We start from the raw sequence: 19,042 nt of genomic DNA, 5'->3' as shown, positions 1-19,042 counted from the left end.
CGGGTTAGTTTTGGCAATGGTCTATCCTAAGATTACTATCTAGCCATTGAAATTGCATGTAATCTGTGTAGCGAAGGTAAAACAATCCTTTTTTTAATGCTATGGGAACAGACCAGCTCTCGTAGTTTGACCATTTTAAAAATCGCAAATAGTTAGAAAAACATGTCACAGCTAATATTTGTATATCTTTAATAATTTCTGTTCATTAACAAATTTATGTTTTTCGAATTGTGTCCTTAATCTAGAAACCATGCATACCCATTGGGAATAAAGGGTTCTTCATCTTCCTTGTATAAAACGCTCGCTCTTCCCCTCCGGCTTGTACACATACCAGCATACATGATGATTTGAAATGCTTTTTGATAAAGGAACAATCATGCATTTGCACAGTATAAAAGACTTAAGCATGTATTTTTAAAACACTGGTAAATGTGTACCTGCTTATCAATTATGCATGTCCCTGATATAAGTAAACATTTGTGTTCCAATTTAACTTTCTGTTCATATGTTTTAGAAGGAACTCTTTAATTATTCTTGCCAGTGGCCTGGTGTATTTTCCTTAAAGATGTTTATACCTCGCGGTTCACAGATGAAATAATTCTTTGTATACAACTTTGATTAGACAGATATACGTAACTTAACACAAACAGGAAACTGTTTCCTGACTGCACTGAGCACACTTATAATATTTGCACTGGAAGCAAATATGTCCATTACCTCAGATAAATGGCAGGAAATTACAATAGAATGTGGAGAAACAAACTGGTTTCACACAATACATTTAATCTTAAACTGAAATATTTTGTTAAACTCCTGCTGTGGTTTTAATTTGTTGAAACATTTTAAATAAAAGCATAAGAAAGATAAATACACAATGAAGTTATATCTCAAGAACACAAGTCTTGCCGTCTTTCAGGAGTTTGTGAAGCTTCATTCTTCATCTCCTTTCACGCAGAGCACACTGCTATTCGTTTCATGTCTTATGTGTGTGTGCAATCAAACTGTATCTGATATTTTTTGTATCTGATTTTTTTTTTTAATTTCTCCACCTTCAGGACTTTGCCGAATCTGCTCCCTTGGACACGTCAGTTCACGTGGGGTCTCTGCCTTATGCCCCTGTGGTCAGCGAGTCCACAGCCCAGTACATAATGCAGGGCAACCTGGCCACCGCAGGCTCCGCAACCAGCCTGACCTGTCCCTCTAGCTCTGACCTCAAGGCAGGTGTGTCGGAGCCAGGAGCACAAGTCCCATCTGCGCAGAAGGATGAGCCAAGAGCACCAGAAAGCGTTAGCGATGTGGACAAGTCCAAGAATGAGAAAGTAAGAACAGATGAGCGTTAATTGTACATGAGTGCTTTTAACTCCTAGTTCACGTTTTATCCTGCGCATGTAAAAACAATTGATAAACTCTGATACTTTTACACATTTGTTAAATGCAGACATAATAACCTGGGTTCTTAAGGTCCAAGAATCAACTTGCTCTTTTCTAGCTGCATGCTGTCAGTTACAATAGATTTACCATTAAGAAGCTCAAGAAGACCTAACTAGTGCCACAAAGTGAACTTTAATTCAGATGATAGGTAATAGGTTTATTCAATGCTAAAAAAAAGAAGAGGAAAGCTACCAGTGCACTCTAATTTACCCTTTGGTAGGCTCTGACCTGTCCTCTTTAGCTTGGAGAGATGGAGAAATGTGCCTCCAGTACATGTAAATTTGTTTGTCCAAGCTACATAATGCAGAACCAGAAATATGACTTCCAGTAAATCTACCGTGTGACAATAGTAGCCTCTGTGCCAGTCTGATGGCTGGATGTTCTACAAATCTTTCATTGCCTAGTCTCTTGAGTACTTTTGTAGATATAAAGTGAAGTGGTGATTAAAATTGGTACTTTAAATAACAGTATGTAGTAACATAATTTCTTTCTCTGCAGTACATAAAGAAGCTTCATATGCAAGAAAGGGCAGTTGAAGAAGTAAAACTGGCAATTAAGCCTTTTTATCAGAAAAGAGATATCACTAAGGAAGAATACAAAGACATTCTACGGAAAGCTGTTCAGAAGGTAGGTGTTTTCTGCTACTCCTGTCTAGTAAATAAAAAATAAATAAATATATTACACTACACCCTTTATGATGTAGCATTCTACACCTTTTAATAACAAAATAGTTCATTTTAATTCACCCGGTCTTTATCGTGTATGTCTTCTATTGAAACAGCTGTGCATGGAGGTATCCCCTTATATTCTTGTGTTTGCAAAAAAATAAACTTTCTTTCATCTGGCTTAGGTGTGCCACAGCAAGAGTGGAGAAATCAACCCAGTCAAGGTTGCAAACCTGGTCAGAGCTTATGTTGACAAGTACAAGCACGCCAGGAAGCACAGGAAAGAGGCCGAGGGCTCAAGGAAAGACACAGCGATGACCAAGGACCCACCATCTTGAAGGAGAGCCGTTTCCAGCCCACAGAGACAGCAGGCACAACACACTTTTTAGAGTTGCATTCCTTTAGGGCCATTTATGTTGCAATGCGTTATTTTTTATTTCTCAGAACATTTGAGAGTGACATTTTCTTACTAGGTGCTTACACAGCGTTTTTGCATCAACAAACATCAGGAAGATTAATGTTGAGGCTGTCCGAATCAGCATATGAATCCCCTTACCGGCCTCCTCGTGTGTTCCTGTTTGAAAAAGCAGCTTCCTACCACCCGATTATACTACAAGCCCAGTTCCTGTTTCTGATCCCAGTTCTTTTTGCATGGAGCTATCTTTTGAGTTTGTGTTAAATTCTAAACGTTTACACACAGGTTTAATGAGGAAGTGACATCCTGACTGTCCTAATATATCTCTCTTACTTTTCTTTTCATCTGTAACATGTTGCTTGTCAAATTCTTGTCACATACAGACCAGTGTATTTCTGTTTCCCTCACTACTTCAGCTGTAGTATTTTTTTTCCCCTTAAGACTAATGTTGATTTTAGATTTGAGATCAGGTCATTGTCTCATCGACCTCCTTCCTCCTTTTCACAGTGGAACAAGTTTGATCCATGTTTGCCAGTTTCGGTTGGTGTGGGTTTCAGGCCTCTGCGACCCTGTGCTGGTTTACAAGCTCCGTGATTTATATGGAAGGGAACCTGTATCATTAGGGGGTTAGAGCAGGTACTGCTTTACTCTGATCAGTACAGCTCTGAACAACTGTTTTGAATCAGACCAGGATTGGTTGGACTGTTTGGGTGCTGCAGTAGGTTTTCTCTTGGTAGTGAAATTTAATATGAGAGACGGAGCTCTGCAAGAATATGACCCCTCTAATTGTGGCCTGACTAATATGGGAAAAGGTTCCAAATGGTGTACAGTACCCCAAGGTGGTTCACAATGTTTTGCATTATCATCCTTTTTTCAGTTTCCTCTATGTGTTTGTTCTAAGGAAAGTGCTACCACATGGGAAAAATAGTGAAACAGCATAAAATTAAGAAGTTTGCTTTGACACATTCAAAAGTATAAATGTATAGAAAGACATTTCCATGTTGGGTTGATTCAGAGACACTAGGATTACAGCAATGACTTGACTATAATGAATGACTTTGTTAAGGAGTTATTAGTGTAAGGGAAGGGACAGTGGTAAAGATTCTACTCCTGTGTACTTTGTACAAAGGGAAGATTTAAAGGCAATACTTTCACAGTATGTGTTCAATATGTACAATTATTTTATCACCACAAGACCCATTTTGTGATAATTTCTGGTAATAGTTTACATTATAGCTATAATCTGACAGTATAAAAAACAAAAGAAACCATTTGTTTAATGCCTGAACTCTCACATCACAAATCTCGTTTTTATGCTGGACCATTACCTTGGTAGTATGCTCTCACTGTAGTATTTTCAAAAGTGTGGTTTTAATTCACGTTCTGGTGCAAGTTTTATTTGGCAATACTGAAATGTGAAATGCTCAAATTTAACATAAGCAAGCATTTTTTTAAAGTTTTTTTGTAAAGGTTCTTGCATATCACTTGGAAAAACAGATTGTTCTTAAAGCATTTTACTAATCTAATACGTTGTTTTTCTTAATTTACTATTAAGAAGCATGAAAGAACGTAAGTGTTAAACTGTGTCACAGTTTGAATACATTGGTGAATTTTGTAACACCATCCCTGAAATGTTGACACTGAGATCTTTATAATGCAGGCCAGCTTAGTGCCTCATTTGCCTGAAACACTAGTCACCAAGAACTAGCCTTGGTTTGTACTTTGTACTGTTGTTAACCATTCTGTTTTTTTGTAGGAGTAAATCATTCACTGTAAAATGTAAAAACATACTTAGCTGAAATTAATTTCATTTAAAAATCTTAAGTACGCCACAGTCAAGTTTGTATTTGAGGTTTTTAAATTATGGTATTGTTTTTTGCACCTGTGAATAAGTTCCCCGTGGTTAGTATAGAAGTGTGAAAACACTCCCCTGTTAGCTTAATAGGTTAAAACAATATCTCATTGTCAGGAATACATGTACTGTAAAGACCCTGAAAGTGCTTGAATTTCTAGAAGTACCTTAAAGTGAAATTGGTTGGCCTAGAACGCTTGATTTGTCACCCATTCTGTGAACTGCTGAAACTGTTTAGAGCAACTGATCAGCGAAGAGTTGGTGTTAAATTGTTTGATTGATTGCTTTTTTTCTACTCAATTTCAAGTCAACTGAAACATGCTTGATTCATAGCACAGTGCCAACGTTGAAGCCTGACGTTACTTAGTTATGTACAAAAACTGGTTTGTTCAGATCGTTTTGTTCTCTGGTTTGGTTTGCTTTCAGTTTCTTTTACTTTTGTAAAAGAGGGAGAATCTTTGGCGCTGGATGTAAGCATTAGCATTGAAACATAAGAAAAATCATTTTGATACAAGTTTCTTAGTGTATTAATTCTGAGCTGTTCTTCCAAAATTTTTGATTTACAAGGTAAAAAATGGTGAAACTAGTGTTAATGATTATGAAGTAAATATTGTGTTCTGTATAGACTAAGGTAAGCTCAAAAACAGATTTCTAATCTAGGATGGTCCAGGAACACATTGTTCCTTAAACCTCCATACAGCTCAGAAAGTAATGTTAAGGTTAACTGTCACTATTTAACTGTTGAAAACATGAGATTTGTAAATAAATTTCTTAGAAAGTGTCTTTAATAAAAAAACAAAACTAAATGTTCTGTTTTGCATACATGTCTTATTTCCAAATGTGTTATTCTGTATTAGTGACAATGTATGCTGTGTTGTAAACCAAAAGGATCTTAATAGCGTCTGATACAGAGCATGTAATCAGTTTTGTAACCAGCTTTTGACTGCAGTATCATATCTTCAAAAGAACTGGACTAAATTAACTGGGGGAAAAAGCTCACTGCACCAGCACTTAAATGCAGTTTCTGAAAAATCCTCTATTTTTATCTTTCCTCTCCTTTGCATACAAAGGCTTTTATGCCACTAGTGCCAGTTATATACAGTACCTTCACAATACAGAATAGCTGGTTTCTTAAACTGCATAGTTCAACTGTTCAATCCCAATATTCGTGATGGTTAGTAATGGGAAACACACACATGCTCCAGAAGACCATTCAGCTTGTCATCCTGCAATCAAAGTGTATTTATCAAATGCATAACAATATAGCGTGTAGCAGTAATTGCTGGCAATGAAATATATTTTCTACGAGCTCAGGGGGGAAATCACAAAATTAAAGTTACTATATAAGGTTACATAGAGCTGCTATGTGTCCAGGGTGTATGTAATACATTATGTCCAAGTAGTGCAGTAGGTTGAATACAGTGAAAACTGTATGTCTATGAGCGGTGATTTGCTGAAGGAACTGCAGCCTGGCTATTTAGTAATCTTATTGCCTGGAGATAGAAGCTGTTCCGTAATCTGTTGGACATTGACTGAATGCTTCGGTACTGTTTACTGGACGGTAGGAGGGAAAAACAGTTTATGACTGGGGTCCCTGACAGAGTTGGGGTATTGGATAGTGGACCTCTCTGGTCAGTCCTCACTGATCAAAATGAAAACACATCAAGCTCACAAGAGACTGGTGGTCATGAGGGCTGCAGCTGATCAGCATATCCCATCCCAGTATGAACGCTTCTGTGTCATGTGATACTCAGCTTCTTCCGAATACACATTTACAGAATAGATCAAATAGATTTTGGGTTGCATTGACCCCTTTTTATCACATCATCACTACAATCCGTTCCAATTCAAAGAAGCTTCACCTCTTTGTGATTTTCTGTCATCCTTTTGGGGCATCTGTTTTGAATGCGAACATTTGAAGAGGTGAGGTTGAATCAGAAAGTAGTAGTCCTTTTATCGCAGAAAGTGGCGAATGTGTGAAACATGGGGGTCAAGACCTCACTGGTTCGTGTTTGAGTACAGAGCCTCTTGTCTGAATCGATGTCTCAGCTCAGGTGGTCATGTCATCCACGATCACCCCAAGGCATGTGGGCTTCTGGACATCCTCAAGGGACTCAACCACATTTTCAAACAGCTCCACATGTGGAGGTTCTGTGATCGCATACAGTGTTTGTTGATAAATTTAATTAGGTTCTCCATCCTTCTTGACTAGCAGCTTGGTGATAGTCTTATGACTAATTTCAGTGAAACGTTTTGATTTTGTCTTCATTTGAGGAGTTCCTCTTAGAGAAGAGAAATATGGGGAATTAAGTGTTTTGGTGTTGATGAGTCATCAGCCAGGTGACCACATGAATGTACTGTCTCTCTCTTTCCTAGCGTTAATCCCGCATCAGCAGGGTCCGCTTGTCGGCACACCAGTCTCCATTTGGTGGTTTGAACCAAATCTTTGAGCTGACGTTGCCATTAACTGCGACCGAGAATACTCCATCCGGCGCGTCGCTCCACCTGCCGTCAGATTAATGTACTGTCTCTTCTTGTACAATATATAAGAGAGAGGCTCAGTAAATATGTACAATATCTTCATTGCTAGGTATGAGGAAGTTCACAAACAAAAAACTGGGAGTGACTGCTTTTTGTTTTTTTTTGTAATCGCTAATAAAAAATAATATAAATATATAATCTATATAATATAAAAATATTTGTTTCCTTGTTGAGAAGTTTCAATCTTTTTTGCTTTCCTTCATGTGTAACAAATGTTCCTAGTCCATAATGAACACTATATACTTATATGTCCAGTAGTTAATGATTATATGTGATTGCATAACTTTTTCTGTTATTCACATCCTGTGAGTTACTGCTGGGTATAATTTTCACTGTAAATATCATGGCTGCAGTCTGGTTGCACAACCTTCAGAGGCCACATGAGGACTCGAACAGGATTTGGCAAGTAACCCTGCTTGTCTTGGTTTATCTTCTCTGCAGAAAAAATATATTTTCTAAGAGTAAGATTTGGTACTTTTGAATGCTGACAGACAAAGGTAACTTTACAGTTTGAAATGAGTACTGTAGAACATTTGATATTTCTGCTGTGCTGTGTGAGGCTCAGTACAGACTCTGGACACACCATTTAGGGAGTTCCCCAGTATTAGGCTGAACTTCCAAGCAGACTCCGGAAATGATGTAGACAACAGCTGGCAGTTGAACAAGATGGCTCGGCAGAATGGCAAGTATATTGACTCTTTTGTTAACTGGAGCTAGTCAAGCAGCAACATTAAGTTACTAAAGGTAGTTTATTAGTGCCTTAAATAACTTGCAATCTGTAATGTAAAATTGTTTTAGTTGTAGCAATAAGTGAATGAATGCTGCACTGTATAAAATCTGAATGAATATGAGTTATTCAGCTTCTTACAATATCATCTCCAGAAACATTTGATAATGAACTGCATTTTTTTGGCAGCTTGAAATTCTGTTGAAGTGCATTAATAGGATGTGCATAGTTTTTCATTCCACATCAAGAATCTGTTAGCAAAGTGCATTCTGTTTATAAAAGATATATAAACTGATGTATATACATTGATCACATCGGTTTATCAGTACCTTCCTAACCCCAGGAATTGTAATATTGTTTAAGTAAATTATAATACCGAAATCTCACGCGTTTTGCAACAGCTCCAATCCAGCTGCCTCCTTTGGGATTCCAAAGAGCTAAATACTGAGGAAGGGATGTGTAACTACGGAGAACATTCTGCCCTGTGCACTTTCGCTTGGTTATCCGTCTTCATTTTCCATACAGTGATTATTAAAACTGCAATCAGCCCCATGGCATTTTGCCTTTCTACAGTATGTTGAAAAATGTAAAAGGGATTGAAAAATATAAGAAAATGTATTAATGTATCTATAGATTTGCACTGTTTTATTTAGTTCATAAACTACTCTTCTAGTAGGCTGTACTATTTGCTTATCTGAACCAAGTAGATTAGGTATCATTGACCTTTTCATTGACCTGGACACCCCATTGAAAGTGCTTTACAGATAATGGGGGCTCCCCTCCACCACCACCAGTGTGCATCCCCATCTGGATGATGCGAGAGCAGCCCAGAGTGCACCTCTACATGCATCACACATCATCTCTCAGACTAGTCAGATTATTTTGAATGATGAAGCTAGTTCATAGATGGAGATTATTAGAAGGCCGTGAATCTAAATACTGGGAATCTAAACATTGTCTTGTTTATTCCTTTTTAGGTTTCCAAAAGAATAAAAAACTTGATTATTCAAAAAAGAAACTGAAAACGATCCCTTCAGAAGTCTTGGAAGATACAGACATTTCCATTCTCGACCTAGACCGGAACAGATTTAAGGATACTCTGGGCATCTCAACTCTGACAAACCTCAGGGAGCTCATTCTGTCTCGGAATGAACTTCTTGACTTCCCTCTTGAGATTAAACAGCTTTTCCACTTGGAGAAGCTTTACTTGAACCAGAATAAGATCCAAAATATCCCAGAGGGAATATTCTCCCAGCTTCAGAAGCTGGAGTTGCTGAAGTTGAGCACCAACCGTCTTGGTAAACTCCCGTCTGACATCAGCTGCTGCAAGAACCTGCAGCACCTTGGCCTCTCGCACAACTACCTGAAAGAGCTGAATGAGGCTGTGGCCGACCTTCCCAAGCTCAAGGAGCTTTTTGTGGACAACAACAGGCTCTCAGAGCTCCCAGCCAGGCTCTTTGAGAACAAGAACCTCACAACTTTCCGAGCGGCAGCTAACCGCCTCAGGGAGCCGCCTGACGAGGTATGTGCCGGGGGCCTGAAGCAGATCAGGCGCTACTTCAGCCAGCTGAGCGGCTCGCAAGCCGATTACATCCACAGAGTGAAGACAATGTTCCTGGGCTCCTCGATGGCAGGCAAGTCTACCCTGTGCCGCAGCCTACAGGAAGGGAAGGTGGTGACAGTGAGTGTGGCAGACAGGACAGTGGGGATTGAAATCAGTGAGGTGCAGAAAGAGGACTTCAGCTTCCTCTTCTGGGACTTTGCAGGCCAGGAAGAGTACTACCTCACTCATCACGTCTTCATCACCCCTCAGGCCCTGGTCATTCTGGTCATCAATCTGAAGAGGTGAGATACAGTAGGAAGTAAATACAATCCATTTATTGTTGTGGCTGTGAGTGGTTGTCCCATTCCTCAGTCAAGCATTGAACTCTGAACTGTGCTAGGCAATTTGAATTTTCTAGTATTTGATTTGCAAAGTTTCTAGCCTCCTGAAAAAATGGTTCTGGTTATTTTCAACTAAATTTGCAATCCAAAACTGATAATCTCACAACTGAAAACATATGTGTGGAAATTATGGGTTGTTGCGTTTCATTTACATATACAGTATGTCTTTTTAATAATAATAATTCCACCAATGTGCAGCCCCATCTGGATGATGTAACAGCATCGGCAGTGTGCCAGTGTGCTCACCACACATCAGCTATCAATGGGGAGGAGAACAGAGTGATGAAGCCAATTCCTAGATGGGGATTATAGGGAGGCCATGATTGGTAAAGGGTAGCCCTAACACTAACCCAGCGGGAAATTTAGCCAGGATGCCAGGGTAACACCCCTACTCTTTTCGAGAAATGCCCTGGGATTTTTAATGACCACAGCAGCAACCTTAGCTTTTCCCATCCAGGTACTGGCCAGGCTCATACCTGCTTAGCTTCAGTGGGTTGCCAGTTGAAAATTGCAGGGTGATATGGCTGCTGTGGCACTATTGTTGGTGTGTCATGTGGAGAGAGAAAATGTGGAACATGTTTTCGCAACAAAATCTTTTGATTGCTGTTTTGTTAATTGAAAAGACCCGTTTACTTTTGAAATAGGATCACGGCTGCCATTTTCTGTGCCTTCCTTTTGATGATAAGTCTTAAGGTCCTAATGCCATCATTCTCTGTTGGATTATTTTAGCTATAGTATTGGTGATCCTCAGTCCTTCAAAGACGAAGTAAGCTTCTGGATTAATAATGTGCTGATGAGGGTTCCAGACTCTGTTGTTCTCCCTGTGGGGACTCACATTGACAAGTGTGAGAACTCGGAAGAGATCAAAGAGAAGAAAGCAGATATAGAGATCAATATTAAAAAAATGCTGGATGAGAGGGAAGCCCGGTTAGAGCAAAGGAGAAAAAACATCAGGGAGAAAATGGAGCCAGCCCTCTTTTCTGATCAGACGTGCAGACTTGATCAAGTGACTGGCTACAACTTAAAGGTATTGTTCTATTTCTGTGTGTTTCCTCCAATCTTTTTTTGAAGAAAATCAGAATTGTCAATTGATTTTGAAGACTGGCAAAGACTCCAGTCCAGTACTAATCAGGAGCGAAGGAGTCCTGTAGATGTGCTCCTCCCATGAGCACCCTGGCAGATGGGGTTGTCCTGTGAGAGACATCAAGGGAGACCAGAGAAGCAGAGTGTCTCTTACTGCAAATTTGCAGGAGGCTGGCAGAAAATCAAGAAAGCCCTTGCCAAGTAATCACCAACGACCCCACCGGTGTCCATGCTGCAGTATTTAGCCTGCTTAGTAAATATTACCAGCATCACTGTTTCAGAAGTGGCAAGACACCCCTACCTTTTTTCCCCTTCATCAATAGATGCCCAAATTATTATTTTCTCTTTATCCCCAGTGTAATGCGCTGGCCAACACACAACTTCTAGTCAGATTATTTTGATCTCTGGAAAAAAAACAAAAATTCAAATGGTATACAGAAAGACCCTGAAGAGGCAGTTAGGAATGATAAGCACAGATAACTTTAGCTAACATCAGTGGAGCACTGTATATTGAATCTTGATTTTTTCTTATTGTTGTTACAAATAGTTTGAATATTCTTTCTACTGCTGTACCCCTGGCTAAATTGCAGTTATTTAAATGTGTACAATCTAAGTCTTTTGATAAAATCCTAATGATGATAATAAATGACAAATTTCTTGCAAAGGACTTAAGATGATTTATACGTAAGTGGGTCAGTGGGAATTATTGTTATTAATTATTATTAATTAATAGGTTCTTGACCTCATAGCAATTGATGGCACAAATCAGGCAGATATTGAATATCTCCAAGCACAGATTTTGGAATGTGTGCAGAATAAAGACCTTTTCCCGAATATAGAGAAAAAGCTGCCTCGTGTCTACCAAACTGTGGAGTCCTCAATCAGGGATCTTCTGAAAGATCACAAAGTTCCTGACCATGGTATGTCTTTATATTAGCAATCATTGTTATACCACTGCTTGCAGAAAAGCAGAACATGTCTAGAAATGCCTTTGTTTAGCAGGTAAAGCTAGTATAGTTACTTGAGCCAATTACCTCAACTTAAACATACGCTACACATTAACACCTTAATTCAAAAGTTAGATGAAAATGAGAAGCGCATACTGAATAATTGCATTATGGCCTAGACAAATCACTGAAAGAGATGGCTTTGGTTCAGAGTAGTTAATTACCATTACCAAATTAAATTAAAATTGTGAATTCAAGGTTGTGATAGTTCTAATTTTTATAAACTGTTTGTTTGCTCAGTTATAAAGCAAATTGTAATAATTTTACAGCTTTGGGGCTAATGTCAAGTAGTTTGTCATGTGATGCACTGTTAATTCATGTACTGACATTTCATACCTTCTTGTCTGTTTTATGTTTTAGGAATTGTATCTCTTAATACACTCTTAAGTGACATTAACTGTAAGCTGACGAAGATTGATAAAGATGACCTTAAGGATATATTACGTTACCTTCATCGCATAGGTATCATAATGTGGTATGAAGACATTCCAGCTCTCATAGATACAGTCTTTGTCAAACCCTCATTCCTCATCGCTTTGTTCAAGGTTAGTGCTAGCTTTCAAAAGATAAATCTGGAAGCTTACATATTCAAAAAATTTTTTTTGGTGGATTAGAGTTCACATTTTTTTTCGGGAGATGTGTGAACATAAGCTTAGAAGTCATGGGTTTTACTTCTTTTTAGACATGTAAAACTTGTCTAAATAACTAAAAATAGCACAGCTTGTCTACTGATTTATTCCACTTTGTAATATTCACTCCAAAATACAGGGGACTACTCATTACACTTCTGCACCTGCCATATACTGTACTATATATCAGCCTTCTGCACTAGCATCTGTGTTAGGTCCAGCATGGTGCACAGAACTGAATCATTTTGTCCTGCTCCATTCTGTGTTTGGTGTTGTGTGTAGTGTACATACAGTACCATATCTATGTTTGCTGTAATAATACAGTGCTGTAAACATGGCAAGTGTTTCCAGAACAAAGTGAACCATGATGATGATCAGACTGAATCTCTGAGTTTTGTCTTCGTCTGTGCTCAGACAATTGTCCGTCATGACCTGGAGAATCAGCTGAAGAAGATACCCAAGGATCTGCTGATGAGTGAGAATGCCCTGGTGAAGCACAGGAGGAAGTGGGTGGAAGATTTCCACAGGAATGCCACCTTGCACAACACTGCCATGAGGCTGCTGGTGAAGATGTCTCTCCCGAAAGAGAACTCTCCTGAGGATGAGGACTTTATGGAAGAGATCGCTGGGACCAAGCAGGAAGGTGGCAAGCTTCTCCGTCTTTTGAAGCACTTTGAAATCTGCCTCGCCACAAAACTCTCTAATCCACTTAACCCAGATGCCATGGAGTTCAGCCCAGACAGTCTGTGGAAGATGCCTCAGTCTGCCATCCCAAATGATGCCTGTATGTTCCCAAGTTACCTAAAAAATAATGACCTTGTGTCACAGAAATGGGGTGAAGATAAAGTGGATGACATCAACATCCACATCTACCTTCTACCAGAAATCCCCCAGGGTCTATTCCACAGGTAATCAGTTTGTTTTTCTTACAAGTTTGGAATTTCTATTTATTTATATTTTCATACCAACCCAGTTTGTAATCAGCGGTTGCTTATGACTCAGTTGTACAGCTACATCTCCTGTATCACATGGGGAGAGTGAAGACGTGTGGACTCTGACACAACTACCTGAGAGTGTCACTTGGTGTTGGACACACTGCAAGATCCACTGTCTCTTACAGAAGCATCAGTGCCAATGGAAGGAGCAGTGTATGTTTCTCACTGATGATTACTAAATTAACCTTGCTTGTCCAGTTGTGCAATGCCACTTGATAAATCTTATTCGTAGCCAGCTGATTGCATGTATCAAGTTCGAATTACTGATACCTGGACTACAGGGCCCAATGTGTGCTCTGATTAAGCACCTTCACTGATTCAAACTCTCAGGAGGACCTCTTTTTTTGTATGAAACGTCCTGCTTTCCCATCAGCCTAAAGCAAAACCTTTAGTATTCATCCAAGCTGAAATCTCCAGTCATATCTTTCTGTAGGTATATTAAATATGTGAATTACATCGCATTTTACTTACCTGAATGGGAAAATATGAATGAACATGTGCTTACAAATGTTGTTTAGTTTCAGAGGACTCTAGCCTCATAATGAGGGCTCATTATTGGTTTTATGACACCTATTGGCATCTGTTAGAAAATGTAGGACAGTTAGGAACAAAACCGTCTACAATATTATGACTGGCCTGTGTGAGTGTACTTGACATGGACTATGAAAGTAAAAGTGTATGAACACTATAAAAACAACTTAGTAGAGTTAATTCTACTGAATAGCTCTATAGACTGCTTTAAACTCAGTAAAGACCCCCGACTGCACAAAACCATATCTTAAAGGATTCCATACTGGTTTGTGAATTTTACATCTCCAGCTCTCTGTGTAAGGAAATGTCTCCTATTTTCTGCCCAAGAATTATTAGATTCACTAGTTTCCTAGTTTCTAGTACCATTAATTCCATGATTTTTCCATGACGATAAGTCTTAGGTCAATACCTTTCAAGCTTTTGAAAACGCAAATTATCCCCACTTTCCTGTTGTAGGCAAAAGTGATTCAGTTCCCTTAATCTGTCTAAATATTTAGAGTTGAATATGAGAATGGCTTAAAGCTCACAGGAATCATGCAATACAAAGTTTTTTGGTCTAGTCTCTATTTCTGATTTAATGATGTTTGTCCAGACTAATCCTAAAGATGATATGAAATTTCTTTTTTGCACATTGTACTGAACAACTTAATAGTCCATACTACTTACATACCGACAATAACATATATTATGTGTTAATAAGCATCAGAAAGGTTACAAACAAGACAATTTTGCTCATCTACCTTATGTGGGTTGCTGAAAAATAATTTTAGTAATCCAAGGATCCGTCTGTTTCCTGAAAGAAGCCTCCTCTCCAACAACAAAGCTACTCCCTGTTACTTTTATTCCAGGTTTCCACAACCCTGTATGTGATAAAAGTGTCTCATGTTTTAAATGCACTTCCCTGTATTTCCACTAATATCCTCTATTTCATGTCTAGTGCTGCTTCTGAAGAATAGTATTTCTTGAGTAGGTTAAGAATGCTCTTATACAGACATTTTATTTTCTAGGCTCATTATTAAGGTATGCTCTTTGTATGCACCTCACTGGGTGGGAAGGGAAAAATGCTTGGTCATCTCCAATGCCAAATGCCTACTTCTTAAAGAAAACCATGAAGAAGACGACCAGTTTATTGAAATCCGTTGCAGAAGGCCTCAGAAGAGAGGTAAGAACACTTGTTGCCATGGGAGCTGGCCACACCTGCACTCACCTGTCACTGGCTGGGTTGCCGTGGATACCAATCTGAGTGGAATGCTGTACCACCCGGAGACAATTTCTAGCCTTAGGTGGTTCAGGTTATTTAAGCTTTAATGTAGACTTTGCTATGGAGTTTACTTCAACGTTAGCTTCTCTCCTGTTTTCCCGGGTTCGAACCTGGACTGTGTTTTTGCCTGCTCCCCCTTCTTGCTGCACTCACTGTGCTCTCTGCTCACACAGTCCTGCTTGTTCTCACCACATAAGCTTTACTCCTACCTGCTCTTGGTTTCATTTTTCAAACCATGGTCTGCTGCTGTAGTTCCAGTTTATGATATCATAATTTTTTAAAATGTGGATGATCCTGCACTAAATTCCCAGAAATTTCAATTAAATAGATTTCATAGTTTGGAATTCACAAACCTCATTAAAATAGACATATCTGGTACTTTTGAACTAAATTAGTACACTTAATACACTTTTTCTTCGCATTTTCCCACTTATGTGGGGTCTGCTTGGTCGTGTGCATTTTGACGCAACAAGGAATTTTTCTTCAGCCAGCTTGTTGCACGGCCTGTCGCTGAAGTCCCTCCTCCTTTCGCAAACGGGCTTGGGACCGTCTATGGTGGAGTTTTATGAATTCTTCTATGAAGTCCTTCATATACTGTATACCAGGGACCAGTGGCTTTTCAGAACTGGTCTGCCAAAAATGTTATGTTTTTTATCTAATGGTAAATAGTCCCACTTATGTTTGGCAGCTTCACAAAAAAATAGTATGCAAGTGTTCGTATGTATGTAGTATGAGGCAAGTGATACTATATACTAAATATGTAGCAGTTTTATTGATCCCTGTCCTTGCTGAATTTGCAGAGCTCAATTTTGGCCTTTTAGTTCAATATTTTAAGCAGCAGACAAGTCACTGAGGTACAGTACGTACTGTAGATTCTAATTCTAGGAGCAGTGAAAATACTGCTTTATTCAAACAGTCAAATGTTCCAGGCAGTGACATTCAGCAGATCACAACAGAGCTCACTCTATAACTGCAATTGTGTGCCACAGAACCATAAAGCCTTAAAGACCCTAAAGCCTATGAGGCCCATAGGTCTCAGCATTATAATTCAATTAGCTGTATTTTGAAATCCTCAACCCCCCCCATCCACTGAAACATTGTCAAATCCACGTGGCTGGTATAAAAGTTCTTTATACTTGACCTTTTTTCTGAATGGAATATTGCTAAAAAAATGAATGCTTCTTATCCCTCTTATCTACTGCATCCGGTGATTGACATGAGTAACATGAGCAAAATTTAGAGAAAAAATAAACATATTAATGATGAACAATGAAACGAGAAAATTATTAAATTCTATTTTGTCATCTAAGGCTCTTGTCTTCCATAGAATTCCAGACAACCTGGGACATGATTCTGGCTATCATGTGTAAGATGGCTAAACTGGAGGAGCAGTGGCCTGGCCTGTGTCGGACTGTGTGCAGTCCATGTACAGTCAATGGCTGTTCTGCCGATTTCGACTGGCCTGATAAGAATGAATCAGAAAGCTTTTATGACATGTAAGCATACTTGTTTTCTACTGATTGTTCCATGCAGGGAGAGGACAATCTCTCAGCTTGAGAAAGTGATACATTTCTAGGTTAAATCAAATTAATAATAGCATAGAATAATAATTAATAATAGAATAATAGCACTTGAACAATGACCAAACTAGATTGATGAACAAGTAGGGATATTGAATGTGTTCAGGTCTTGGCAAAGTCCTTTTTGTAGCAGAGGTAAGTTGTTTACAAGAGTACAAAGAAGTTAATTAAAGTCAGAGTGTCCCACAATCAATCTTTATGCACTGACAGTGGAAAACAAGAAGCAGACTCATTGTACACAATTTACCTAACTTGACAATACTGTGATCTGCCTGTATGGTACAGTAATTGATTGTGTTCATTTCTCACAGGGTAAAACAGGATATGGTGACTTGTGACAATGGCCACACACAGAGGACTGAATTCCTGTTTCCGAAAGGTAGAAAAGTTTTTGTTTTTCCAAAAATTAGGTCCATCCCAACAGTAAACCAGTCACACACACAGCCACATTGAATTAGCAAGTATCAATTAACCTGAGTCATTGCTACAAGGACACCTCATACTGCCATTGGAAGAATGAGGCCTGTGGATCCTGTCTGTGCACTGCTGAACCAATCTATGGCCCAGGTCCCAAACTAATCCCCAATGTCTACAGCAGTGTAGGCATCGAATTAAATGTGACACAGTTTTCTGCTGATTGTACTATAAACGCACAGGCAGTTGAAAAGTAACAGAGGAGGCTGTTTTCCAGAATGTTGTAAATATATAACCTACATTGACTCTAGCAAGAAGGCCCCATGGACACTTGAACACTTGTGCGCCACCTATTGGAGAATCCTGGTCACAGGCACATAGTAACACTATTAGTGACAGATTGCAGTGCTCTAGTCTAGATAAACACATTTCTCCTTGAGTCACTCATGATACCCAGTTACATTTTTCTTAATTTGAGCCTCCCCAACAGAAATCTGCTGCCTCAGAAAACGTAAGAAAAACCAGGGAGGCCAATACAAGACTCTAAATATGTCACTGTCTCGCTTCGCAGTGCCAGTTGTATCACTGTTGGAAGATGGGAATCCTCAAAGTATAATCTACAATATGGCAGGGAATATTGCGATGGGACCAACAAATATGACTGTGGGAAATCAGGTATTTCATCTGGGGTTCCTGGCAGTAAAAAAAACTGACTACGTCTTTTAATCGATGAACTAATATTCTATTGTTTAAAATTATCCTTAAGCTACAAACTGGGTCATGTCTTTAAATATTTTTACATTTTTTAAACAAAAACTAGATAGCTAACATTTGAATTATTCTTCTTACATTTGTAAAATTGTGCTAGTGTATTCCCTCTTAAGCAATTGTATGTGACTCACATTCACAGGGTTACTCAATTTAACTGGCAGTTTATTTTCAGTAATCCAGATGACCAAGTAGGAAAATCTAGATTTTATTTAATGCGTGGAATTGATATGTTCTTGCTTTGTTTGTTTTTTTGCAGATATTTGATTCTTCTGACATCCTTGAAGACATTAAAAAATAGAATGTGTTTTTAAATAAAACCTAGAGTTTAGGTGTTATTATTTTAACATTGTGACATTAATGTCCTAAAATGTAGTCCAAATAATAATGGAAGGAATGGACATTTTAGATGTTTGGGATTTAATTGGCTCCGGTTTCCTCCCGCAATCCAAAACATGCTAGTAGGTTAATTAGCTTCAGGGAAAATTGGCCCTGGTGAGTGTGTGCCTGTGTGTCTTGTGATAGACTGACTTCCCATCTAAGTTGTACTCTGCCTTGCACTAAGTTCTTCTAGGCTCCAACTTCTCCTCATGATGCTGTATTGGATTAAGAAGTTAGAAAATGGATGGGTGGTATTTAGATTTTTTCCAAGACAATTCCTAGACATTTCAAGCATGTACTGGAATTTGATGTTGAGCCGTCATGTGCTCTCAGCACTGCCTTGCACTTTCTGCTTCTGAGACAGGCTTCCTATAACACCCTGCTCTTGACAAATTAAATGGCGTGGCATGGGATACCACCAGAAGGATAGGAGCATGACAAAGACAATGAAAGTCAGACTAAAAGTCAGTCTATCCTATTGTACAGTCTGCCTCCTATGTTATAACACTTGCTCTTCTCTGTGCTGCTGTCTTTGATGTACTGAATTTCATCTGCATTTTACTGGTGCTTGTTTTCTGCAAAACTGTAAAGTCAATAAATCATTTTATTTTTTCCTATTATTTTCTGTATTTATGTTCTTCCTGGCTTTTAGCAATTACAAATGGCAAAATGCAACTTTATACAAACAGAAGGAGAAGTGTGATTAATTTTTATTGAAGACTGTAAAGTAGAAAAAACAACTGACAGCATCTGCATCAGAGGCACAAGTGCTGATTGCATTGTGGATCCCTGGTCAAACAGGATTAGCCAGTATAGTT

The 19,042-nt window shown here is 38.8% G+C and overlaps 2 protein-coding genes across 7 annotated transcripts in view; both read left to right on the top strand.

Annotated features, from left to right (window-relative positions):
- phrf1 (PHD and ring finger domains 1) overlaps window positions 1-5,169 on the top strand; it is a 31,583-nt gene extending 26,414 nt beyond the window's left edge. For all 5 annotated transcript variants that reach the window (XM_088611652.1, XM_088611654.1, XM_088611653.1 and 2 more), the window contains exons 16-18: window positions 1,056-1,319; window positions 1,930-2,058; window positions 2,282-5,169. In XM_088611652.1, the coding sequence (XP_088467778.1) occupies window positions 1,056-1,319; window positions 1,930-2,058; window positions 2,282-2,434 (546 nt within the window). In that variant the 3' untranslated portion in view covers window positions 2,435-5,169. The remainder of the gene's footprint in view (window positions 1-1,055; window positions 1,320-1,929; window positions 2,059-2,281) is intronic.
- A 2,062-nt stretch (window positions 5,170-7,231) lies between these two features.
- Window positions 7,232-18,915, top strand: LOC148645396 (malignant fibrous histiocytoma-amplified sequence 1 homolog). 2 transcript variants are annotated; one of them, XM_088611013.1, is made up of 11 exons: window positions 7,232-7,586; window positions 8,609-9,476; window positions 10,305-10,602; window positions 11,392-11,578; window positions 12,026-12,210; window positions 12,709-13,202; window positions 14,828-14,982; window positions 16,409-16,577; window positions 16,973-17,040; window positions 17,554-17,750; window positions 18,103-18,915. In XM_088611013.1, the coding sequence occupies exons 1-11, from the start codon at window positions 7,571-7,573 to the stop codon at window positions 18,142-18,144; spliced, it is 2,679 nt and encodes an 892-aa protein (XP_088467139.1). In that variant the 5' UTR covers window positions 7,232-7,570; the 3' UTR covers window positions 18,145-18,915. The 2 variants fall into 2 exon arrangements, with proteins under 2 accessions (XP_088467139.1, XP_088467140.1); XM_088611014.1 differs by having other exon boundaries at window positions 7,233-7,586; window positions 17,647-17,750.
- The last annotated feature ends 127 nt before the right edge of the window (window positions 18,916-19,042 follow it).

The sequence above is a fragment of the Lepisosteus platostomus genome, chromosome 18, assembly GCF_059453375.1.
Source record: "Lepisosteus platostomus isolate fLepPlt1 chromosome 18, fLepPlt1.hap1, whole genome shotgun sequence".
NCBI classification, from domain to species: Eukaryota; Metazoa; Chordata; class Actinopteri; order Semionotiformes; family Lepisosteidae; genus Lepisosteus; species Lepisosteus platostomus.
This window is presented reverse-complemented; position numbering and strand designations above follow the sequence as displayed.

What these genes read in the sequence shown, in the direction of transcription:
- LOC148645396 (XM_088611013.1), top strand. An exon ending in TCACAAAGTTCCTGACCATG is followed by an intron (nt 11,579 to 12,025) that starts GTATGTCTTTAT and finishes TTTATGTTTTAG; the next exon opens with GAATTGTATCTCTTAATACA. An exon ending in TCAGAAAGCTTTTATGACAT is followed by an intron (nt 16,578 to 16,972) that starts GTAAGCATACTT and finishes CATTTCTCACAG; the next exon opens with GGTAAAACAGGATATGGTGA.